The following is a 26,402-nucleotide window of genomic DNA, read 5'->3' as shown; positions in this document are numbered from 1 at the left end:
TGTATATCACATCTTCTTTATCCAGTCATCTACTGATGGGCACTTAGGTTGCTTCCATATCTTGGCTATTGTAAATAATACTGCAATGAACATAGGGGTGCATATATCATTTTGAATTAGTGTCTTCATATTTTTTTGGATAAATACCCAGAAGTGGAATAGTTTAATCATATGGTAGTTCTATATTTAATTTTTTGAGGAATCTCCATACTGTTCTCCATAGTGGCTACACCAATTTACATTCCCACCAACACTGCACGAGGGTTCCCTTTTCTCCACATCCTCGCCAACACTTGTTATTTGTGTAAAAATGACACCTCTGCTTTAGATGTAACAGAAAGAAAACAAAACTGTTGTTTTAAGACTTAGCTGCAGTCTGGGCCACTTGGGTTAGGAGGAAGACAGCATTCTTCAAGGAGAAGATTTCTGTTTCCTCTGGGAAACACTCCTAATGAGCTTATAAAACGTAGAGACCCTAAGGTAATTTAGACTCCTGAGCTGACAATGAGGGAGAAGGAAGTTGGGGTCCCTGGGATGGAGGGGAGAAGGGTCTTTGTAGAGAGAGGACGCCCTACGAAGATGGTAGCAGATGAGGTTCTGAATAAGTATGAGAAATGGCCCTCATCTGTACTTTCTGCTCAATTTTCCTGTAAATGTAAAATTGCTCTAAAAAGTAAAGTCTATTAATAGACTTTTCTAGTTAATAGAAAGAAGGAAGGAAGGAAAGAAAGAAAGAAAGGGGCGAGGGAGGGAGGGAGTGAGGAAGGAAGGAAGGAAGGAAAGAGAAAGCCTGAGAATGCTAGGCAGTTGTCTATTCTGTGCTATAACTCCCTCCATTATCTCAGACATTCAGTAAACTCTGCTGAAAACAGCTGCTTTGTGAAGTGGTACTTTGGGAAAAGGACGAAGAGAAATGGTGTTCAGTATGGGGTGAAGCCATGCTAAAGGCACAGCACTCATAAAGGGGAGACCAAGAATTTGGGAGTGGCAAGAATTTAGAGCAAGAGGGGACCACAAGAATGTAAACCTCGAGGAATCTCTAGAACTGTGTTGTCCAATACTATAGCTACTGACTACCTGTGGCTATTGAACAGTTGAAATGTGACTGACTAGTCCAAATTGAGATGCACTGTAAACTAGCATGAAAAAAAAAGAATGTCAAATATCTCAATAATTTTTATTTTAATTACGTGTTGAAATGATACTATTTTGGGTCTGTAAGGAAAAATAAAAAATATATTATGAAAGTTAACTGCACCTGTCCCGTTATACCTTTTTAATATAGCTATTAGAAAATTCAGAATCATGTATGTGGCTTGCATCATGTTTCTACTGGACAACACTACTCTAGAATCTTGGGGAAAAGGCATAAACTTGCTAGAGTATAAGACATGGGGAGCTTAAACACTTTCTTTGGATAGTAAAAAAAAAGGGTGACCCCAGTAAGTTGGAGACATAAGACAGTAGACTTGACAGATAAAGTATGGGAAAATACAAATTTACCAGAACTGATGACATTTATTTTAGTAAAGTTTTGTTTAAACCAAAAATAATTCCTATGAATGACGTGTTCTCAAAATATGATGTAATTTATAAAAAAAATTCAACTTTTCAGGAACACATTGATAGCATGAAACAAAGTACATATGGTACAACTTTCCAACATAAATAACTTACATTCAGTCCTTCGATTTAAACTAGAAGAAAAGCATGGAAACTTCTACCTCCCGGGGGATAAACGAATGTGTCTTCTAATATCTTGATGTGTTGAACAGTGACTACCCGGAGACTAACACTTTGTACTTTCAACTAGAAATATAAACTACATACAGGGCTGCCCTTGTTTACTTTTTTCTGTTTATTTCATACCAAATCTACTCCTTAAGCCATGTCTCAGGAAATCTATGAGCAAAAAATAAAACAAAATATAATGCCTGACTCCAAGTTAGCCAATCTGGATGTAAGGAGAAGTTATATTTTTTTCTGACATGCTACCTAAAAGGCTCTAATTCAGTACCTCTGGGTTCTGTATTATATAAAAATATGGTTATGTGTATATAGAACTGGCAAACTTCAGACCTGGGGTGATTTAAATATCACGTGGTCTAGTCTCTTTCTTTTACAGATAAGGACACAGAGCCACAGAGAGGTCACTTGCCTGAGACCATAGAGCTGCTTTAGCGGCAGTGGCAGGACTTAAGGCACACAGAGTGTGGACACAGTCAGTTCCCTGGGTGTGACCTTGATGTTTCCTGATAACCAACTTGGGTCGTCTGAAAACTGGGGATTTATCGTACTTGCTCATAGGGATTTCCAGGAGGATTAAAGACTCTCTCCCTCTATGATGCGCATTATAGCCTTTGTCACCTCTGTCACGCTCAATGGGAGCTAAACTCATGCCCTTCCTTCCCCTCCACCTTTTTACCCGAGCTATATGCTAGTGCTCTTTTTCCTGAAAAGGTTACACTCAGTGAAAGAAACAGCTGTGGACTCCAGAAAAGCTTTGGCCCGCCACCTTTGATCATGTATTTGAGGGTCTCTAGGCAGCCTGGAGCCTATTTGAGAGACCCCGGGGACAGCTGGTTAAGATGGCAATGCTGACCCTTTGTAGCCTAAGAGGCTCAAAATGAAACATGGTTTCCAGGAATGAGGGTGGGTACCACGTGCAGAGCTCAGAGTAAAGCTATAGGGCAGGCCCAGAGTCTTGCCCCTCCTCCACCTCTTCCAACATCACTGAACCCCAGCCTGAGCTATCCAGACATGCCCTTAGCTCAAGTAACATACTTCTCAAATAAACACACAGAAACTACTTTCTTCTTCCTTGGCCACTTGGCCAGGCCCTGGCTCCAGAATAACAGGACAGCACATTTCATACATAGATGCCAAGAGTTGCACACCCAAAAAGGGGGGCTTGTTAATGGAAATCAACCACAAATGGGTCACTTCTTAAATGGGAAGTATTTTCCTGCTTGGAGGCCTTCCAAGTGCTCTTGCTTAATTCTCACTTCTCAACACACACACACACACACACATGCGCACGCACAGAAGCCAGTGACTTAGCACCCCAATCTTAAAGTTTTCCAGTCCTCCTTTAAAAAATGGCTTTGGGACATGGTTACTTTGAAGTAGGAGTCCCTCATCTCAGGGAAAAAGAAATGTAAAGTACAGATAAACAGCAAGGTCCTACAGTATAGCACAGGGAACCACATTCAACAGCCTGTGACAAACCAGAATGGAAAAGAATATGAAAAAGAATACGTAAATATATGTATAACTGAATCACTTTGCTGTACACTAGAAACTAACGCAACATTGTAAATCAACTATACTTCAATAAAATAAAAAAATTTTTTGAAAAAGAAATATAAACTTGGGACTTCCCTGGCAGTCCAGTGGTTAAGACTCCATGTTTCCATGGCAGGGGTCACGGGTTTGATCCCTGGTTGGGGAACTAAGACCCCATATGCCGCATGGCATAGCCAAAAAGAAAAACAAAACAAAACAAAACACAAAACTCCATTTTCATTGCTCTTCCACAATTAGTCTCCCCTCCTAGGATCAGGAACCTCAGTGAACACCCAAAGACAGTGTACGGCTGGTCTTGGGGGCGGGGGGAGCTCAGTCTCCCCCTTAAGTTGAATCCATTCCCAAATTAGGGAAGGTGAGCAATTCCAGGGTCTGGGAGCACATTCATTTATCATCTGGTGAACTGGTGTGGCGTTAAGGGGATGCGGCAGCCTCCAAGGCAAGGACACGGCACACAGCCAGGAAGCTGGAGGCTCTGTACCTTTGCAGGTGAAACATTTGATGTGGAAATGTTTGGTCTGGACCCGAAGCACTTCACCCTTGCACGGCTCCCCACATTTATGGCAGTGAATGACAGGCTTCTCTGATGGGTGGTGAGGGTCCTGAGGGTGGGCCACTGGAAGAAAAACAACAAAAGATCCATGTGAGTATAGAAAGCATTCCTACAAAAGGAGTCATTGTGGGCACGCATAAATATACCCATAATTTTTGTATCAAATGAGCCACATATTGATTCAATAAGCACCAGTGGAGCCTCTGCCCCCATGTCATAATTACGGGGACACACAGATCAATAAGAGAGTTGTGGCTTTAACAGTCCGGTGGGGAAAACACTGGGCTTGTTCCTCTGGCAGCCAGAAGTCTTGTCTCTTCCTCCCAAACTTCTCCAGGACTATGTAATTGGATCATTAAGTATATGATCTTATTTGGTTCAATATTGTGCGGCATGTCCTTATCTTTTTTTTTTTTTTTAAATTTATTTATATATATATATAAATTTTTCTTTTGTAAAAGTAAATGCAACACATAAACATTCAGGATTGATCCCAATCTTTTGGAGTCAGGGAGAAAGTGTTTGATTGAATCACCATGCAGGTTACATTCATCTTCCACTGGAATGACTAGAGCTGCCAGTCACCTGAACAGAACAGTGCCCAGCTAGCCTCTGGGAACACAAATATGCTCTCTTGCTTCTCCTCATTGGTCACACCTTGGCATGGTTCCTCCCTATCCTCTACTCAAGCAGGTCCTTAGTAATAAACAAACCACTAGCAACGCCCCGCCCCAGTTACTACCTCTCAACGCTCTTGGATAAGTCTTCCCTTGGCTTGGACTGAGAACCATGCCCCAGAGGTGCCATTCTGACTAGACTGTATGAAGGGAGTGGGTACAAGAGATAAAATGGCTAAAATGGAATTGGGAGCCACTGCTCCCCATCTGCAGCTACAGCTTAAGATGCCTACAGATGTCATCAGTGTGACGTGTGCAGGGGAGAGGTGCAGAGGAATGGATGGGCTTGGGAGGAAGGGTAATCCCTGGGAAAGTAATCTGCTGCTCGACCTCACTTCTTGGCCTTGCCCTGGGCAGCCACAGCCTCCATGGCTTTACGCACGGTCTCTTCATCACCCAGGAACTGCATTGGCTTGATGGGCTTCAAGTTCTTGTCCAATTCATAGACAATGGGAATGCCAGTCGGCAGGTTCAGCTCCATGATAGCCTCCTCGGAGAGACCCTCCAGGTGCTTGACAATGCCCCGAAGGCTGTTGCCATGGGCTGCAATCAGTACTCGTTTCCCCTCCTTGATCTGGGGAACTATTTCTTCATTCCAAAAGGGCAGAGCTCTGGCAATAGTGTCCTTCAGACTCTCACAGGAGGGCAGCTGATCTTCAGTGAGGTCTGCATACCTACGATCCTTACTGATGTTGCTGTAGAAGGGATGGTCAGGCTCCATCGGAGGTGGTGGGACATCATAGGAGCGCCTCCAGATCTTTACCTGGGCCTCACCGTGCTTGGCAGCAGTTTCTGCCTTATTGAGGCCAGTCAGACCCCCATAGTGTCGCTCATTAAGGCGCCAAGTCCTCACCACTGGCAGCCACATTTGGTCAATGGCATCCAGCACTGTCCAGAGGGTCCGAATTGCTCTCTTCTGCACTGAGGTGAAGCAGATGTCAAACTCATAGCCAGCATCTCGCAGCGCCTGCCCACCGCGCTTCGCCTCCTCGTGCCCGGCCGGGCTCAGGTCGGCGTCGTACCAGCCGCTGAAGCGATTCTCCAGGTTCCACGCGCTCTCGCCGTGCCGGATCAGCACCAGCTTGTAGGCGGCCATGGCTGCGGCTCGGGGTGCGGCGCAGACTGGGTCTTACCGAGATTCCGGAGTCGCGGCCCTACCCCGGCCGCGCCTACGCGCTCGCGCTCCACCGGCCGGTTCCCGCTCACTTGCTCGGCCAAATCTTTCCACTGGCTCGGGGCCGCCCTCCGCCCGCCGGGTGTACGCATGCGCCCCCTGCGGGCGCTGCAGCCGCCAGGGGGAGGGGGCGCCCTCCAGGACGCCAGGGCGCATGCGGCCGGCATGTCCTTATCTTGATTTAGAAAGTGCTTTCCAGCCAGGAGTTCACTGCAGACTGTAAGTTCCTTGACAATGAGGACCGTTTATTAAAGTTCATATTTTGTTTCTCCCCGTTTTTACTCCTCCTTCTTTCCCCAGCTCCTCTGAACACAGCAGAACACTCGTGCACCAAAGGGGCTCAGTTAACATTTATTTCCTTCTTAGTTAGCAGGCACTGGCTAGTTCCTCGTCTCCAGAGAGTCATTCCTGATCCTCGTTTGGCAACTCAACCCGTTGGATGTCTATTACGAGCCTCCTATTGTGTGCACAGCTCCTGATACACACACTGCAGGCAGTCCTTTAAAAAAATAAATTAGGGGCTTCCCTGGTGGTGCAGCGGTTGAGAATCTGCCTGTCAATGCAGGGGACACGGGTTCGAGCCCTGGTCTGGGAAGATCCCACATGCCGCGGAGCAACTAGGCCCGTGAGCCACAACTACTGAGCCTGCGCGTCTGGAGCCTGTGCTCCGCAACAAGAGAGGCCGCCATAGTGAGAGGCCCGCGCACCGCGATGGAGAGTGACCCCCGCTCGCCGCAACTAGAGAAAGCCCTCGCACAGAAACGAAGACCCAACACAGCCAAAAATCAATCAATCAATCAATCAATAAAATAAATAAATAAATAAATTAGTAACTACGTGGATTTCTCTGAACTTCAGTTTCCTCTCCTGTAAAACAAAGGGAATTGGATCAGCGGATTTCGAAGATCTTTCCAGGCTCTAAAATCATATGATGGGGCTTACAGGGATTATTCTCTCAGTTTCCAGAGTGTGGCCTTCAGAGAATAGAAGTTATTGTGACTGCCGTGCCCCAGGAATAGGATTACAGGCTCCTTTTACAAAGGACCAAGAGAGTAGGCAGCAAGAGGACACCTGTGACTTGACGCTACCCAAGGATCTTCATTGAACCTGCAGCTTGTCCAGCCAGAGAATGCAGCAAGGCGTTTTTTGCTATTAAATTCCTTTTCTGATTTGGGTCCTCAGAAGGAGGAACCGTGTGATATACAGAAATGTATTACATAAGTACCTACATGAGTGTGATATGGCATAAGAACAGTGAACCTAAAATTAATCAACCAACACAAAGAACAAAGATGATTTCTTTTTTCAAACGGTAAAACCAGGTTGGACCGGGGGAGGGGGGTGTGGGCAGGTATTGCTGAAATTGAATTTAGAAAGCACCTCACAGCAAGGAGCTCTCTGTATACCACGAGTATAATAGTGCATTGTTTCCCTCAGACCACTGTAATGTTCTCATTTCTCCTGGAAAGAGTTTGAATAAGACAGTCCAATTAATCCATTACTAGTTAAATTCTCAGAAACAAGGTTCTCCTTGTGAGATTTAGACCAGGAGCAGGTGTAGTTTCGGGTTAAACTCCTGACCTGAAATCTCTGCTATGGACCCCAAAATGTTCGGCAAAGGTATGAACATCGTGATACCCCTGCATTTCCTTATCTGCCTGCTGGAATCTCTCTTGGAAACCTGTATTCACAACAGAAGTCAGTACTATCTAAAGGAATTAAGAAGGGGCTTCCTTCCAAGATCTCTAAACAACCACTGACTTTTAAAATGATGTGTAACAAGGCCAAAAATCTATTCACCTGGGCATTAAAAAAAAAAGTCTCCCTTAACAATATCTGCTTTATGTAAGGTTTTTCGTTTGTTGGTTTCAACTTCCTGCTTCCTATAAGAATGGAGGAAAATAATATTTACTGAGCATCTGTCTGCTAAGTGCCAGGCACGGTGCTAGGTGCTTGCATATAAGTCATTTTATTTCATCCTCACCACCCCTTCCTCAGTGAGGTGGGGAATACTGTTCCCACTTGACAGATGAGGAAATCGAGCCTCAGAGAAGCTGAGCAGCCTGCTCAAGTAACAGTAAGTGCAGGCTCAGAGATCTACACCCAGGGCTTTCTGACTCCCAGGCTCATGCGCCTCTTGTCTAAACCAGAAATTTAGAAATCAGAAGTTATTATAAGTCCAGCGATGATTGTTGTTAAGTCAGGCAATAATTTATTTAGCCAGGCTCAAGGGCTGTTCTAAAAGCAGCAACTAGGACTTGGTTTATAAAGGCTTATACACGGTGTACAGTAATACATTGCTAGCTGAGCGTGGCACCCAGATGGTAACCCTCGAGGTGGCTCTGCTGACGCCCTGTATCAGAACTCCCTGTGCCATGTATTAAATATGCAGATTCCTCAGCCCACTGAACTAAGGGTGTGAGTCGGGGACCTATTATTTTCCTAAGCTCCTCAGGTGATTCTTTTTTTTTTTTTTAATTTAAATAATTAATTAATTTATTTATTTTTGGCTGTGTTGGGTCTTCGTTTCTGTGCGAGGGCTTTTCTCTAGTTGCGGCAAGCGGGGGCCCCTCTTCATCGCTGTGCGCGGGCCTCTCACTATTGCGGCCTCTCTTGTTGCGGAGCACAGGCTCCAGACACGCAGGCTCCGTAGTTGTGGCTCACGGGCCCAGCTGCTCCGCGGCATGTGGGATCTTCCCAGACCAGGGCTCGAACCCGTGTCCCCTCCATCGGCAGGTGGACTCTCAACCGCTGCGCCACCAGGGAAGCCCTCAGGTGATTCTTATGCATACTACAGTTTAAGAACTATTGTCCCCTTAGACTTCAGACAATACTGTTAGGCAAGTTACAGAGAAGGGTTAGAGTGAAAAAAAAGTAACCCACAAGACCATCCAACTCAGAAGCAATATTAGAACACAGTGGATCTCTTGACTGTGAGGGAGAAGGCATTTTTGGATGAGAAAGTGCACTGCAGCTTCTCTTGACACTTGAATTTCTTACAGCTAAGCAAGCCAGCTACGCTGAGTAATGATGAGGGAAGGAAAATATCATTTCACTTCGTGGCTCTTCCCTTCGCCTCAGCGCAGCTGCCAATGCACATGCTGGCACCAGCCACGAAGGTCAGAATTGGGACCAGCACCTGCATTTTGCAAGCGTTTCCCTTTGGAAATATATATTACACTGCGAAACCCTCCATGCCCAGGGATGACCTCTATTTTCACCCAGAGAGGAGCAGAGACTACATCACGTCTCCTTGCCTTTCCATCATACATCAGCCTAGGCAGACACTTATCAGAACCAGCTACTTGTGAAGAAATGGGCTCTGCTTGTTAGAGGACAGAATCCAAAGACCAAAAGAGACTCAGTATTTATTTCATCCCAACTCAAATCCGTATAGACAAAAGAACCTCTCCGCTTTTTGAAGATCAATAAAGGGGTCTCTTTTACATAACTTCCTTTGGCAGTTTGGTTAATACCAAATGTATAGTCTTTGGCTCAAGCCTACATTTTTGAAATATGCGGAGCCACTTGCAACATAAAAGATGACATTAATTCCGTACTCCTCTTATTTGCCAACTAGCTCTGTTGCTAATTTTTACTTGATTGCTCCATCCTTCAGAGCCTGGGTGGTCCCTCCATATTCTACTGATAGGGAAAATGAGGAGCAGAGAGCTTACATTCCTTGTGCCCAAAGTCAGCAGCAAATTATTGGCAGAGGTACACTCAGCACTCGGGCTTCCCAAATGTCTTCTGCTGTACCAAGTAGTCAGTGATTTACCCCGGAATTTGGGCAGACATGGTTAAAATCTTCCATGGCTCATCAGTTTGTTGCTAAAATAAGAATAATACGATGAGAAACCAAAAGCGTGGTCGCATATCTCCTGAATAGCAGGGAAATGTATATGAAGAGCCAAGAATTTATTGGCCTGAAAAGGTAAAGGGATTCGTCCACTGCATAATATCCAGTTTGGAGGGATTCTGGAGACTCAGTTAAAACAGGCTATTGCAAGGCTAACCGAGGAGTTTCACACTGCCTTTCACAGTCAAGCAAAGCAGGTGAGCCTCATCCCTGAGACGCCAGCATAGAACAGAACCAAAGTTCCATTTTGGATGTGTTACTTTGGAAATGCCTATTAGAGATCGCAGGCGATGAGACTGTGTGTGGCGGGGGTGGGGGTAGGGGGTGGTTTGAGATCATTAAGGAAACCTGTTACCTTCAGTGCCCCCAAGCAGAGGACATTAAAGGCTGTAAGAGGAAAGCTGAAAAGATTTGGTGGAGCTCCTCCTAATATTCCAGAACCAGCCTCGTCTTACCCAAGTTCTTTCCTTCTGGGGGACAGACCATGGAACTAGACCAGCAGAATCAGAATATCTGAGAAAGCGTATTTGAAATAAAAATCTCCTTAGCAGGTGACTATCACGAGCCTATGACAGCATCCTCAGTATGAGTTATAACTTGCCCCGGGTTATCTGAATTATTCAGAATCTCCCAGGTAAGAAATCCCCCTCCCAAGTACTCTTCCTTGTCATTAGCACCGTCACTCCCTTCACCAGCCTTTGAAACCACACAGGCTTGATGGCTTTCAAAGCCCTTCCATCTGCATTATCTCATGTTACTCTCATGAGAGCCCAACAAGGTAGGAAGAGCAGAAACTGTCAAGCACGTTTTACAGATGGGCAAACTGAGACTCAGAGGAACAAAGTGACAAACCCAAGGTGACACAGCCATGAAATAGAGAGTTGGCAATAAACCAATGGCGAGGGCTTTCTCCAGTTGCGGCAAGCGGGGGCCACTCTTCATCGCGGTGCGCGGGCCTCTCACTGTCGCGGCCTCTCTTGTTGCGGAGCACAGGCTCCAGATGCGCAGGCTCAGTAGTTGTAGCGCACGGGCTTAGTTGCTCCGTGGCATGTGGGATCTTCCCGGACCAGGGCTCGAACCCATGTCCCCTGCATTGGCAGGCGGATTCTCAACCACTGCGCCACCAGGGAAGCCCCCAATGCAGTGCTCTTTACACCCAAACGATCCCCTAATCACTGACGCTTGGAGCCTTGCAGTCATCCTGATCCCACCCTCTCTTTCATCTCCCACGAAATTCTGTCCACTCTCACATCCCTTAGTCATCCCTTCTCTCACCACATGCATCCAGTCTCCAACCCCTTTTTCTCAGATTGCTGAGAGTTCCCTGCTCCCTGGCTCTTTCTTCTTCAATGTGACGTGAGAAGAATAGGCAACTCAAAGGAGTGGGGCATCACTCCCCACTCCTTAAGTTTGGGCTGTGCTTGGTGACCTCCTTCCAGAGGGGACAGTATGGAAGGGGGAGTGGGAGAGAAACTTTACAGTGGACAGATCTGACAAGCACTACCTCACCCAGGTGCTCAAGGTCAACATCAACAGGTCGTGTTGATAGTATGTACCTTTGATATGATGTGATGAAAACTAGTACTTTGCCCCTGTGACCTTCCTTCCCCCCAAACCTCATAATCCTAGTCTAATCATGAGAAAATCCCCAAAGTGCCAGACCAGTACTCTTCAAAATCATCAAGATCATCAAAAACAAGGAGGAAAGTCATATTGTCACAGCCAAGAGGAGCCTAAAATGATATGATGACTAAATGCAGTGTGGTATCCTGGATGGGATCCCAGAACAGAAAAAAGACATCAGATAAAACCAAGAAAATACACACAAAGTATAGACTTAAGTTAACAACGTGTCAGTTTTGGTTCATTAACTATAACAAAAGAATTATATTAATGTAAGATGCTACTCATATGGAAAACTAGTATACGGAAACTCTCTGTACTATCTTCTTGAATTTTCTTTAAATCTAAGACTGCTCTAAAAAATAAAGTCTATTAAAATAAAAACAAAATAACTTCCATTATCTCTCTCAGTCCCAATCCATCAAGTCTAAAGTTCTTGGTCTCATTTCAGAGATCTTCAATAACATGACCCACAATAACTATTTAGATATTTAAGAAGAAACTACATTGCTGAGTATTTCTCACTGTGCTGAGTGGTTTTGAACTCTGGCAGGCCAACCCCAAAGATAGACACTAAAATCCTCTGCTGTCCATTCATATAAATATACAAAGCTCCCTTTAGTGAGGCCTCCTGACCACTGCCTGGTCAGTCATCTGAAGCTTCTCTGAAGCTCTCACTGTAGCTTATATTAATAAAATATTTCATTCTCCTCCAAGTCCTAAAGCACTAAATACCTGCACTGTCACCCAGCACTTAATTTTCTCTTGTTTTGTGTTTATTTTGCTTTTGTTTCACAGCGCATCAATCCTGACCCTACAAAACTGCAAGCTCAATGGTCAATTCCTCCAGGTTTCTGGGATACTTTTGATTTCAAATAATCTGAGTTGTTCTCTCTGTACTTCTCAGTTCAATTTTTGGATCAGGGAAAATACAGTTACCAGCCAATACCACTATTGGAGCATCTCCCATATGAAGCTACAGATTCTTGAACTTATGACATCTCAGTATGTAACTCTGTAACACCATTCTATTATTGTAACAAGTACAGTGTATTGAACACTTACTATGTTCTAGGCCCTGTGTTAACTGATTTACACTCGCAATCACAGATAATCATCACAACTGCCTTTCGGGGGTGCTGTTTTATTATTCCTGTTGTGCAGAGGAAGACACCAAGGCTAGGAGTCAAATACCTTGTTCAAGACTTATTTACGAAACAGAAACAGACTCACAGACTTAGAGAATGAACTTATGGTTATCAGGTGGGAAGGGTGGGGGGAAGGGATAGTTAGAGAGTTTGGGATTGACATGTACACACTGCTATATTTAAAATGGATAACCAACAAGGACCTACCATATAACACAGGGAACTCTGCTCAATATTATGTAACAAATGGGAAAAGAATTTGAAAAAGAACAGATACATGTATATATATAACTGAATCACTTTGCTGTACACCTGAAACTATCACAACATTGTTAATCAACTATACTCCAATATAAAATAAAAAGTTAAAAAAAAAAAGATTACACAACTAGGAAGTCGTCTGACTCCAAAGCCCACACTCAGAAGCACTGGGTAGGGGATTTCCACAGGAAAGTATTATGCAGCATAGAAGGAAACCAAGCTAGTGCAATGTACTAAATTCTGATTACACAGCTCAGAAGCAGTGAACGCCCAGCTGCATCATCATCCCAAAGGTATCACCTGCTAGTAAATAAGCAGATGGGAAATAACACTTCAAATATAAAAGAAGTTATTCCAGGCTGCGGCAATATTTGGGGAAAGAACACCTACAGGGGAAGGGTAATAGAGCAAGGGAATACATCCAGCCTCCACCCTGAGCAGAGGCCTGGGTTGGAAAACTGTCTGGTTAGGACTGGTCTGGATTTGCAATCACAAAATGATTTTCTGCTGGTAAGTTTGGCTTCTGTCTAAAGACAGGAATCCTATTATCCTGGGAGTCTACATTTCAGAGAGACTGCTTCACTACTGAGAAAGCTTTCTATGCTTCTACCCCATTAGTTCCCATTTAATTGTAAACACACATCACAGAGATGTGTTCTCCCGCGCTTCCACCGCTTCTCTCCACCTCCTCCTCCCTTTCTTTATGCTCGAATGGTACTAGTATTGAGCCTAGGAATCGAGCAACTCAGGAGTTTAAATAAATGCACAGAGTGTGTAATTTGCAGTTTACCTAAAAGTCCATTTCCTGCTGTGGCAAGTGGTAGTTACGGGCAGCTACCCACTGTTACCATGTCAGTAGTTGTCCAAAATGACCCTTCCCTTGCATTGGCTTCCATGACCTAATTTCCTTATACCATGTTAGTCTGGTGGTCAGGATTACCGCTTGGCACAAAGCACATGGCCGCCTTGGCACAAACACTCCCGGCGGGCAGTAGGACGGCTCTGTTCTAGCGTCCTGCCACTGGTGGCTTTCCGCTTGTAACAGATCCCAATACCTAATTTGCCTTTTCTGAGGCAACGCAGTCTGTCTCTGCTATTCCTCCAAACATAAAAGACACCGTCACCAATGGGTCAGCTGGGATCCTGATTATAGCAACAGCCCAGGCTTTACTGCAGTTAATCTGATTCCCCCAAGGCAAAGAGGTACTAGGATTATAATACTTCAGCCAGGAAATTTCCTCCGTGTAAATCATATGATTCTTTTGCCCTGCTGTGTGTGCTACACCTGCCTTCTGGGTATGAAGGTTAATCTTAGAAAGGGATTTACCATCAGTTCGGTGTCTTCTCCTCCTGCTTCTAAAAGAGTGTCTCCCTTGACACACCGTTTGGTTGAGATGACTCACTGAGACCACTCCCTTCTTTGGCCTCCCCTAGCCCTTCTCTGACAGCACTTAGTCATTTAACTTTGGAGCACAGTCATTGGTAGAAAGCCACACCGCTCCTCCCGAACAGTAACTCGAAAGGACCCTGGAGGAGACCTGACTCCTAGTCCTGCCTCTCCTGACACGAGCCTCCATTTCCCCGAGACCATACAGAAGGGCTAAGAGGGACTTCCCTGGTGGTGCGGTGGTTAAGAATCCGCCTGCCAATGCAGGGGACACGGGTTCGATTCCTGGTCCGGGAAGATCCCACATGCCGCGGAGCAGCTAAGCCCGTGAGCCACAACTACTGAGCCTGTGAGCCACAACTACTGAGCCCATGTGCCGCAACTACTGAAGCCCGCGTGCCTAAAGCCTGTGCTCCACAACGAGAGAAGCCACCACAATGAGAAGCACGCACACCGCAACTAGAGAAAAGCCCGTGCGCAGCAACGAAGACCAAACACGGCCAAAAATAAATAATAAATAAATAAATAAATTTATTTAAAAAAAAAGAAGGGCTAAGAATGCCTCACAGGTTGAAGTGGGGACAACACGAGGTCACCTCCTCGTGGGCGAGCGCCCACAGCACCGGCCTGGCACACAGATGCCCGAGTCACGTGAATGTTGGGAGACCGTCACTAACCCCGATGAGCAGGAATTTCTAAAGTGTAACAAAAATACCGTCTGAAATGTGACACAGCCTTTGAAAGTCACCCAGGGATCTCAAATTGTCCCTGCCCCAGCAATTCTACTTAGAAATGGATCAAGTCAAAGACTTGGGCTGTGGCTTCGGCCTGAACCCTGCTGGCAGACCAGCAAGAGAGAGGGTCACAGTCTAACAGCATTCAGGCCGAGGGCCCTGAGATGGGGCTTCACTTAGGCCTGGTGGCACCGCCACTGCCTCCTCCCCCCTAATTCCAAATCCAGACACATGAGGGGGGTTTAAAAAACACAAGAAACCAAGATGTTGATTGTAGTGTCCCTGTGAGGTACACACTGAAGTCTGATAACAGCACAGGAAGCTTCCCAGCTGTCTTTGCCTTTTTTTTTTTTTTTCCTCTGCTTCTACTTACTGCCCAGGACACACTGGGAATTACTAACTAGTTAAAAATAGCATTTAAGACAAACTAATGACAATTGTTAATATGCATATGGTACTTCACAATTTACAAAAGGTGTTCAAATATAATATCTCCCTCGATCCCATCAACCTCAGATTGACCTCACTGAGCATTAGCAATGTTAAGGACCTTCCCCCCAAGAGTGGTGAGCTGGTCGGGCTCCTGCCTGCTGCGGAGAGCTGGCCTTGCGCAGCTCTGCCCAACTGTGCGCTCAGCGACTTCACCTTAGGAGCCTGAAATCAGCCACGGGGCGGGTATTTACCCCACGGAAATCGGCAAACTTTACAAATCAGGGCTTTGCCCTGTGCCCACTCCCAGAGACGGCTGTGACACATTTACTAGCACACCCCTGTGCCCGAGGTCACCTGTTGGTAAACAGCAACATGAGGCTTTTAATTCAGGTGGTCGTAAATTTCAGAAACAAGACTTTGAACCCTTTCTGAAGTGGCCCTCCCACTTGCACTCTGTGAATAAACACGCACGGTCACCTTCCCCTGGGTCTCTCCAGCGTCCGCAGGCCTATGGGGAAGATGAAAGCAAAGGACTTGAATTCACAGTATCCAACGTGCAGAATCAGACATGATCTTACAAACGCTGGAACTACACTTTAGGTATTTAGGCTCCTTTCAGAACTTCAGTTCTGGCTTGTTCAAGCTTTCTGTATGACATAACTCTGCCCCGTGTTACCTTTGCAGGAAAAGGCAAGCACACATAATCTATACTTGTCACCTTGCCAGGTATTTTCCTAGTCATCCGGGCGACAGAGAGCCTGACCCTGGGTGGTTCGATCATTCTCTCATTTAACTTCAGGGATTCATCTGCTGGAGTGGGAGAAAAGAGATTATTTCCTAAAGTTTAGCAAAGTTCAGACTTAGTGAAGTCTATCACTGGAAAAGAAAAAATATGTTTGAAGTTCAACATGCGACCGGTGGGGGAAGAGGACAGAGACATTACATAAATGTCTCCATTAAAACTCCTAAATGCAACCTTCCAAGGCTTGGGAAATAACTTCTTATCAACAAGAGTCAACAAATACTGACCACATAAGAGCCTCTGTGTGTCCTGTGTTGTTCCAGGCTCTATGGGGAACTCCGGAGACACACCTCCCGTGCCCTCCCCAGTTCTGGGCACAGCACACAGGAGGCCCTCCCTGGGGAGCTGGTCAGTGCTGAGACAAAACCACTTGGGGGCTTCCCTGGTGGCGCAGTGGTTGAGAATCTGCCTGCTACTCCAGGGGACACGGGTTCGAGCCCTGGTCTGGGAAGATCCCACATGCCACGGAGCAGCTGGGCCCGTGAGCCACAATTGCTGAGCCTGCGCGTCTGGAGCCTGTGCCCCGCGACGGGAGGGGCCGCGATAGAGAAAGGCCCGCGCACCGCGATGAAGAGCGGTCCCCGCACCGCGATGAAGAGTGGCCCTCGCTTGCCGCAACTGGAGAAAGCCCTCGCACGAACCGAAGACCCAACACAGCCAAAAATAAATAAATAAATAAATAAAATAAAATATATTAAAAAAAAAAAAAACCACTTGGGAGCTGTCCTGGGAGGTTTAAGACTGTAGGAGAGGCACAGACGATATGCTAGGACTTCTGCAGGGAGAAGCATGCAGTAGGTTGGGACGAATAGCTGGAGAGAGTTCCAGGGAGGAAGGAGTGGGATTTGAGACCGTGGTATGGGCAGAATGTAAATGGTGACAAGGGGAGGATGGTTCAGGGAGCAGGGACAGCATGAGCCAGGGCCTGGAGGTGGGAGAGCTACGGTTAGTCGGGCAGCCCTCTGACCCAGAGGCTTCGTGGGCAAGAGCAACGGAAGGCGAAAGCGGCAGCGTTTCTCCTGTGACATTTGTGTAAGTCCCAGATCCTGCCCTCAAAGAGTTTACACTTTTATGGGGTAGGTTAGATGGAAGAAGGTGGAGGAAAGGATAAACAGACAGATAAGGAGATAGAGAGAGATGGAGAGAGAGAGAGAGAGAGAGAAAGAGAGAGAAGGAATATGAATGGGAATAAAAGGTAGAGAGTGAATCGTGTGCTGAAATAAAAAGTGTAAAATGAGGAGAGAGAAACCAAAAAAATTTTCAAGAAGGAAGCATCCTTCCAGCTGGGCCTTTAAGGCGGGGTAGGAGGGCAGGATTTAAATGAGGAGGAAGAAGAGGAAGGCATCTTAGATGATGGAGGGGTGGGATGGGGTATATCTGGGGACCGTCAGGACACCTGGTTTGGCTGAAGCACACAGTGCGCAAAGGGCAACATGGAATAGAAGACAGTGAACAAAGTTTGACCTGTGCATCCTTGAAGGACAAGCTAAGGAACAGACTCTAAAGGTTCCTTATCTCCCCCAGGTGGAGGTCTTGAGACGAGTGATATAATCAGAGTATAGTTGGCCTATTTCTTTTTTTTTTTTTTAATAAATTTTTTTATTTTTATTTTTATTTATTTTTGGCTGCGTTGGGTCTTCGTTGCTGCGTGCAGACTTTCTCTAGTTGTGGCGAGCGGGGGTTACTCTTCGTTGTGGTGCGCGGGCTTCCCATTGCGGTGGCTTCTCTGTTGCAGAGCACGGGCTCTAGGCACATGGGCTTCAGTAGTTGCAGCACGTGGGCCTCAGTAGTTGTGGCTCACAGGCTCTAGAGTGCAGGCTCAGTAGTTGTGGCACACGGGCTTAGTTGCTCCACGGCATGTGGGATCTTCCCGGACTAGGGCTCAAACCCATGTTCCCTGCATTGGCAGGCAGATTCTTAACCACTGCGCCACCAGGGAAGTCCCAGTTGGCCTATTTCTCAGGAGCTGAGTTAGGACTATTTTTCAGCTCACAGTGCAGGCAAATTGGGAGCCACGCACAATGACATGATGGCTTTCAGCGAGGGGTCCCCTCCAGTGGTGAGATGGGCACAGTCCTGACACTGGTCAGACAGACCTGGTGCAAATCCGGGCTCCACTCCTCTTAGCTTTGTGATCATGAAACAAGTTACTTTTCTTCCCTAAGCCTCAATTTCCTCTTCTGTAAAATGGGGATAAAACCTATTCTGACACTTACAAGGATAAACGTATGTAACGTGCTCAGCACTTTTCCAGACAGATAATGAGTGTTCACCAAATGGAAGCCACGATGGTTCCCATGGTGTTTCAGTGTGGGGATACGGTGAACTGTAGTTTAAGGTCCTTGATCATAAATAAATGACCATGTGCTCCACCTGAAACACAAATACATTGAATTTCCAGCTCTGCTATCTTCTGTGACTTTTAGCAATGGACACCTGCTCTTCTGCTGGGTAACACCCAGTGAATGTTCAGTGCACCCAATGAATCTTACAGTTTTCGGTGTCATCATTTCAGTTTAACCCATAAGACGCTAAAGAGCAGATTTTGTTTTATCAGCATATAGTTCACACATCCTAAAACTTACCCATTTAAAGTATACAATTCAATGTTGGTAGGTATATTCACAGAATTGTGTGACCATCACCACAAGTAGTAATTCTGGTATTTTTTACATTTTTATCACCTCCAAGAGAGACCCCATACCCATTAGCAGTCACGCCCCCATCCCTCCCCTGCTCAGCCCTGGGCAACCACTAATCTATTTTCTGTCTCTATCGATTTTAAGTAGCAGGTTTGACTAGTGTCCCTTAGTCTCAGCTTCTCAACATCCGCAGAGCAATCAGAAGGAACAACTGTATACACACACACGGGGATTTCCCTCTACACATCTCACACCTTACTAATGCATGGAATCCTCCGCACTAAGGTATATGTTTGTTTTTCACCAACACATCCCAACCTGAAAGATGTCCTCATTATCACTTCATTTCTGCAGCCCTCGTGAAAAAGAGCCCATCAGAAGAAAAAAAAAACTGGATGAGACACCATCAGACCCAGTTCACGTCTCATGTGGGAGGTTTCACAAACACGACTTGCCCAGAGGTATGTTAACACTGGAGATTTGCCAGAAAATTAGAAACAAGAGGATATGCCTCTGAGTAACTGGTCCCTCAAAAAGTAGGGTGCTAGGAGGGGTTTAGGGGACAGTTGGGAAGAATGCACACTTCAAATAGTGTGGGCTTTTGACTCATGTTCAATCTCTTTACTACAGAGCAAACAGAATGATCTTTTAAGGGCATTATTTGAGCAGATCATACCACCAACTAAGGCCTCTAAGTAGCTTCTGCCACATTATCCAAGGCGCCCTATGGTAGCCCACAGAGCCCGCCCACCTCCCTGGTCTGTTCTCATGTCCTCTCCACATGGCTCCCAAGCTCCAGTTCCTGATGCTTCAAGATCTCCACATGCCCCTTCCTTTCCAGAAGGTTCATCCCCCTGGTATTTGCAAGGCTGGCTCCTCCTCTTCTGGTGTCACCCTAAAGCAGCTCTCACATCAACCGTCTGAGAGCTCTCCCGGGACCACCCAAGTCAACTCGGTTTCCCTGCTTCCCTGCTACCCCCATCTCTGTTTACTTGCTTTACACTTACCACCATCTAAATATTCTGTTTCCTTCTTTTCTGTCTTCTTTACTACAAGGTTACTGCCACTGTATTCCCAGGGTCTAGCACAGTTCCTGGCACAAGGTCTATGCTCTGTAGATGTATGTTCAGTGTGTTAATTCACTTAACACTAGCCTGATTTCCTGTCTCTTTTCCATAGTAACAGCCTTTGGGTGAAACTGAAAGTTGATTAAATGCCTTGGGGTCACCAATCGGATGTACCAATTAGGTAATTTTGATGATGTCAATAAACTCAACTAATGACATAATGACTAAGACTTGCTTAAATTTCTTTTTTTTTTAAATGAGATTTTTAAAAAATTAATTAATTAATTAATTTATGGCTATGTTGGGTCTTCGTTTCTGTGCTAGGGCTTTCTCTAGTTGCGGCAAGTGGGGGCCACTCTTCATCGCGGTGCGCGGGCCTCTCACTATCGTGGCCTCTCTTGTTGCGGAGCACAGGCTCCAGACGCGCAGGCTCAGCAATTGTGGCTCACAGGCCTAGTCACTCTGTGGCGTGTGGGATCCTCCCAGACCAGGGCTCGAATCCGTGTCCCCTGCATCGGCAGGCAGATTCTCAACCACTGCGCCACCAGGGAAGCCCTGCTTAAATTTCTGACTCAGAAAAAAAACAAAAGCTGAAGGAACGAGCTTACTGGAGGACCAGTTTCAAATCAACTCTGGCTAAGCTTCTCTCTGAATGAGAACCGCACAAAGAAGTACCACTTCCAGCTGAACTGACCCGGGGCCAGGAGCGGAGGTGTCACCAGAGCCTTGGAAAATCGAAACGCAGTGTTCCCAGAGCAGGACATGACACAATGATGGGAAGAAGCCAGCAGGGGCTGCTGCAGAGTGGGCGGACAGTTTCCTCGGCAAGAATCCTGGGCACACCTGGCTTCCGGCCTCCAACATTTTAAAACAACCATTCTTATAAGGTCCACATGTTCCTGCACCAAATCATTATCAGCCATCTCGTTTCATTCCACAGCAGAAAGATGAACTCGTATCACCAGCTTGCTTGCCCAGGGGACGTGGGCTTCAAGAATCCAGCCAGTAGAGCTCCTTGGTGACATTCTATCACAGGACAGTAGGAATGATTGGCCACAGGAAGCCACTCGCGTGGTCCCGGAGCAGGGTGGCATGACAGAAGTTTACAAGGTCTTGCTCTGCTTGAGGTGAACTGGGAAGAGACTGGCCAGCAGAAATGGGCGGCTCCTTAGCTCACCTGTCTAGCTCTGTTTACTTGCCCGGGTGCTGAAACTAATCTGATCACTGAACTCCATCCCGATGAAAACGTTGTCCCACCAATTTTACTCAGTCCAGAGGTACACTGATAACAATAGCTGCAAAAGCAAACAAATACTGAGCTCTTGCTAGGTTATTTTAAATGCCTTATAGGTATTGATTCAACCCTCACAACAACCCTGTGAAGTTGGTACAACTGATGTCCTTATTTTCTGATGAGGAAACTGAGGCACAGGCGGGGTTAAGTGACTTGCCTGAGGTCACACAATTAGTAACAGTGGAGCTGGGATTTTAACCCAGGCAGTCTGGCTGCAGAGCTCCCGCTCATAAATGCTATGTTTCCAGGCAAACCTATAACATCCCGAAGGCTTCGGGGATAATCATACAAAGTTACCAAGGTAAATGGAACAACTGTACCACAAGAGACAAATGAGAAAGAGATGAACACATACAGGGAAGGGTTTCACAAGTTCAGGCTCTGAACCTGTCTCTCCTGAAAATCCCAGCCGAAGGCAGTTTGACTGCTTCTCCAGCCAGCTACAAATTTAATTATTCTCATCGCCTACATTTTCATTTTATTTTCTCTGCAAGGGATCTTGGGTCATTCCCTTTGGCTCTGGGTTGTGCACCTACCCTGCTATTTAAATAAACTTTACAGATCAACGGACCTTCGAGCAACGTTTTTGAGCTTTTTATACAAGTTATGTCATTGAAATGAATCCTGACAATAAAGATATGAAGAGGGTAGTATGGGTTTTCTCCCATATGCTTTAATTTTTATCAAAGTTTAAGAAACTAAAAAGGCTTATATGCATAAAAAACACATATACTTACCATGCACGATGGCAACAGCCTGCCTCACCTCTCCTCCTGCCTCCCCACCCTCACTCCTCTGTGCTCACCACAAGCAGATGCGTTCAACTTTCGGTGTTTTTCCTGGTCTTCATCGCTCTGTTTCTTAGTCTTAAGAAATTCTTACTGCTGTTCTTATTGCTACATTCTCCTACCAACTCAGTCACTACTTATTAATATCTTGTTCTTACTAATGTGGCTAAACCACATTTTCAGTTAACTGTGGTCAGTGCTTACACTTTGAGAATGTAATCATCGTTCGACTAGAACCTGCAGTGCAATCTGCGAATAGAGCCCCTTTCTTGTACAACTTTTTTTTTTCTCCTAGATGTCATCATTTCCTTTTCTCCCACTAGTCTGGTTTCTGATGAACAATCCATCATTTTTTTTTTTTAACAGTTTTTGTTGTAGATCTAACCAATAACCCTTTCCAGTGCTCAAACTTACCAGATAACTTATCAAACCTCCGCACCCGGAGAGAAAGGTGGGTGTTCTCAGTGCTATTTTCACTGAAGAAAAAAATCAGATCTCACACAGGTGAGGAGCTTGGCTCTACGTCCTCTAGAGACATGATTCATCTGATACCAACCCCAGCATTCACCCCCTGGCAGCACTGCCTCTGGGGAAAGAAGATGTGCAGTCTGTGGCTGCACAACTCCAGGGGGGGCCGCTCCCCCGCACGACGATGAGAACGGGGCCCTGGAGGGAGGTGACACACAGATCCTGTAAAAACAGGGAGCCTTCCCACCTCATCTTCAAATACTGCTCCTCATGGTCTTGCACTGCACTGGTTTCCCCACCCCTGGTAGTATCGTATGGGACACTCTCTGCCCTTGTAGGTTGCTGCTCTCTGTCTGGCCTTGTTTGTTTGATTCATGTTTAGCACCTGGCTTCTCTGCCTACCTATTATGCAACCACCACCATATCAGTGCCACCTCACCATGGTCCCTGGGCTTTCATGTTAAGCACGGCCTTTCCCTAGGGGTCTCTCCATCACTGCCACACCTTCCAACGGCAAGAAGCCACTCTGGTGCTCTTGTTTCATAGTCCAAGCTCTTTTTGAGTCCTGTTGCATCTTGCAGGGGTGCCTCCAGCTCAAGGTAGGAGTGATGGCAGACACACCCAGAACCCAAAGAAAGGTTATGCTTTTCCTGCTGCATGGGAGGCTTGCTATGACAACTCACCTCTCAGACATTCCAAGGGAGGGGTGACCTCTCTCCAAAGCCCCTACGTTATAATATTTCTTGAAATACTCTGATATGTCAAAACTGAAGGCTATATAGCACATGGTGCCCAACCAATGGAGGTGAAGAGCTGTTGCACTGATGATGGGTGACGTGGTACCTGACACACTGCCCAAGCCCTGAACTTGTTCTACTCTCCCTGGTTGTGATGCAAAAAAACAAGGGGACCAGGCGAGCAGAGAGGTGATGTGGAATCATAGGGGGAAATTCTTCTAAATGAAAAAGTCGTTCCAGAAACATCAGGCTTAGATGCTAATGAGGCCTGAATGGGGGTCTCCTTTGGACTTTCTGCTGAAATTCAACCACGTAGCATTTTACTCTGAATTTAACAGCTGGGTCAGTCCTTAATTGACCCAAAAGATGACAAGCACCCCAAAAGAGGACACCAAATTCTGGCCAACTTCTGTTTAGGATACAATGATCACTAAAAGATTCCGAAATTATTCTGTCAAAACTTTTCCAGTTGCAAGTGAAGAAATCCAACTTAACCAAAATGACCAAAATGTACATATTAAGCACTATTGTAAGTGTACAGGATAGAAACATGGTTGCCCAAGAAAGTACCTTGTTCTGTTTCCATCCAATAAAACTTTAGTTAGTGTAGATGTTCTAAACCAATGGTTTTCAAACTTCAGGTCTTGACCCAGTGAAACAGGATATCGGTTCAATGGATCATGACCAGCTTAGTTAAAAAAAATAGGAGAGGCTAGAAAAGAGCAGAGAGTAAAGGTTAAGTATTGCTTCATGTGACTTTTTCTGTAGCCATTTATATGCATAAGTGCACAAGTCTTGAGTCTTGATGAGTCAAAATGGATTTCTTACTGTGGGTAGGTTTGGTGAGCGCCGTGTTAAGCCCCAGACCACAATCGGAAGGCCCTTTGGCTGAGTCCTGCCCACACACATGTTTTGTTTGGCCTACACAAAGATTTTTTTGAAGAGAAAGTTGAATCATTTGCCAACATTTAAGCATCTGGAGATTTTACATAAAAACCCCTATTTCTAGTCACTCTTGGAAATTGGAAGGCCTGGCCACGTGGCCTACATGCCTCCATTCCTAGTTTCGTGGCAACCAGGATAGAGCAACAGAGTGGCTTCTCGCTGTAGAGGGGTCCCTGCTGTCCAGTCTGTCCTAATCTCCATTCATTTAGGTCACTTGTCTGATTCTTGGAGGCATCTGTATGTACAGCCTTTGGTTCTAACCAACCTCAACTCAACCTGACCTGCAAAGCCCTCCATTTACCCTTCCTCACGTTCACTGCAGTCACGTGACCAATAGTAGTTCCTGCCAAACTCAGCTGGCTACGTTTCCTTCATTGCTTCTGTTTTGCCAATTGGAAACCTTTCTCTCATTTCCCCTTTATCCACTTGTTGCACTCCTGTTCGACCTTCAAAACCTCACTTGCCATGACCTCCCAGGAGAATTAATCACTCCCTGCATTGCAGCCCCATATTGCTTTGAGTTCTCTGCTGCATACATTTCACATTATATCATAATCATTTCTGTGTTTATGTTCCTTGCTAGAATGTGAGTGCTTTCAGGTCAAGAACTACATTTTATTTGTTTCTATACCGAGACTGCTCATCTCTTATTAGGTTCTGAATAAACATTTAAACAAGGATAACCACCTCCCGCATCCATACGCATCCTTCATCCACTTGTTAGTTCGTTCAACGTTCACTGAGCGCTTACTATGGAGCAGACACTGTATACTGAGTACGAATTGAATTAAACACCATCCCTAACAGGAAGAAATTAACAGAACCCTCCAAGGTCAATCTTAAATGCTTCCTTTTCTGTAAAGCCTTTTCTGATTCATTTGAAACACTAACTCTTCCTTCCTTTGAACCCCAAGAGAATACCATTTATACCCCTTCTGATCACCTTGTGTTGCCTCTCTTTTCAATCAGCACCCCTCCCCACAATGGCTAATTCATTAACCTACTGAAGGTAGGACCTTTTCAGTGTATCAGGTTACCCCCGAAATACCTTGTGGAGAGTAGACCTCAATAAATCTGTGATGCGCTCAAGAATCCCGTTGCTATGGTTCATTGCTTCAGGCTGGGCTCTTCACACATGGCAGGACAGGCAGTGTCTTCCAGTTGAGCAGGAACAGCGCCACTGAACCCAGTCCAGAAGATACCATTCCCACTGTCGGCCTTAAAACTGTTCCTCGATGGCTGTCCAGACAGGGCTCCCACGAGTGGCACATAGCAATCCAGCAGACACTCATCTAGCTCCACGTGTCACTTAGGGGACCCTCCATGGACCTGGGAACCCACAGCTCCTGCCATTTTTCTGAGGGGTACTCAGCCCTCTCTCTCATTTCCCATCAGATACTCCACGGTGAAATAACCGTGCTACCTTTTTCTACCATTCTCTGTTTGTCTTAATTTTTCTTAAGTTTCTCCCTGCACAATGTTTCAATTAGCATTGTGAATACAGACTGTTGAACAATCAATTTTGTTGAATGACAAGACAGAATCCAGACATCTAGAATACAGACCGATATAGTGGAGGTGGGTGAAATGCTCCAGGTTTTAATACTATGTTTTAGCTCCTCAAAGACTATCCTGGCTCCTTTGAAACTATCTTTTACAAAGGATTCCAAAAAGGTGTATGAACCCCAGTAAAAATGTTCACCTAACCCTTCGAGAATTCGGAATGATGGTTACAGAATGGCACTCCTGTGCCTTGACTCCCTGCCTTCCCCAAGTCAAGCTGAACGCCAACTCACTCCCAGGGAAAGGCACCTTGTAACTTCCTCCCAGGCCCACTCTTTGCCCATCCAGCATCATATACTGACAGCAGTCTCCTGGCCACTCAGATCTCCCAGAAGGTCTTTTTTTAAATGAACTATAGCTTCATTCTACGATGCAGGAGAGTCAGCATGAGAACAATGCTCTTGGCCTTCTCTTTGCTGTCTGCATTGTAAGCAAGATCAATTAGCAAAAGAGAATGCAGAGGCTACTTATATAAAAGTTCTCACTTCTCTGCCTGGAAGGCTGATCATTTTACCCACAGAAACCATGGATTACCTAGACAGTGTCAGAGTATGGTCCCCAGACCACAAGCGTCAACATCACCTGGGAATTGCTAGAAATACAAAACCCCAGGCCCTTCCTCAGACTTACTGAATCAGAACTCTGGGAGCAGGGCCTAGACATCCCTGTTCTTACAAGCCCTCCAGGTGGTTCTGATGCCTGCCAACAGTTGAGAACCACTGCCCTCGATAGTCATTTCCCTGGAAGTCTTAAGAAAACCAGCATCTTCACAGTTAAGTCCAAGTATTCAAATAAGTCAGCCTATTGGATTGCAATGGGACACAGAAACTCAACCCTGGGGCCCCCCAGGGCACACTGGACCATAATAGCATTAATCATGTCAGTGTGAACACAAATGCAACGTTTCAGAGGAAAGAGGTCATGCATACAAATATTCACCCT

General features: G+C 45.8%; 2 protein-coding genes across 13 annotated transcripts in view; both read right to left on the bottom strand.

The window, feature by feature from the left end:
• The window catches only part of ABLIM1 (actin binding LIM protein 1), a 324,990-nt gene that overhangs the window by 154,818 nt on the left and 143,770 nt on the right, over positions 1-26,402 (bottom strand). For 11 of the 12 annotated variants that reach the window (XM_057531560.1, XM_057531563.1, XM_057531561.1 and 8 more), the window contains exon 2: positions 3,788-3,922. In XM_057531560.1, the coding sequence (XP_057387543.1) occupies positions 3,788-3,922 (135 nt within the window). Of the gene's footprint in view, positions 1-3,787; positions 3,923-15,508; positions 15,526-26,402 lie in introns of those variants that run through there. The other variant, XM_057531564.1, reaches the window with a different exon arrangement.
• LOC130705077 (phosphoglycerate mutase 1) lies at positions 4,510-5,735 on the bottom strand. The gene has a single exon (XM_057531566.1). It carries the CDS (start codon positions 5,630-5,632, stop codon positions 4,868-4,870), a length of 765 nt encoding a protein of 254 aa, XP_057387549.1. The 5' UTR covers positions 5,633-5,735; the 3' UTR covers positions 4,510-4,867.

This window comes from Balaenoptera acutorostrata, chromosome 16 (assembly GCF_949987535.1).
Source record: "Balaenoptera acutorostrata chromosome 16, mBalAcu1.1, whole genome shotgun sequence".
NCBI lineage: Eukaryota > Metazoa > Chordata > Mammalia > Artiodactyla > Balaenopteridae > Balaenoptera > Balaenoptera acutorostrata.
This window is presented reverse-complemented; position numbering and strand designations above follow the sequence as displayed.

What these genes read in the sequence shown, in the direction of transcription:
- LOC130705077 (XM_057531566.1), bottom strand. Translation starts at nt 5,632, where the DNA reads ATGGCCGCCTACAAGCTGGTGCTGATCCGGCACGGCGAGAGCGCGTGG.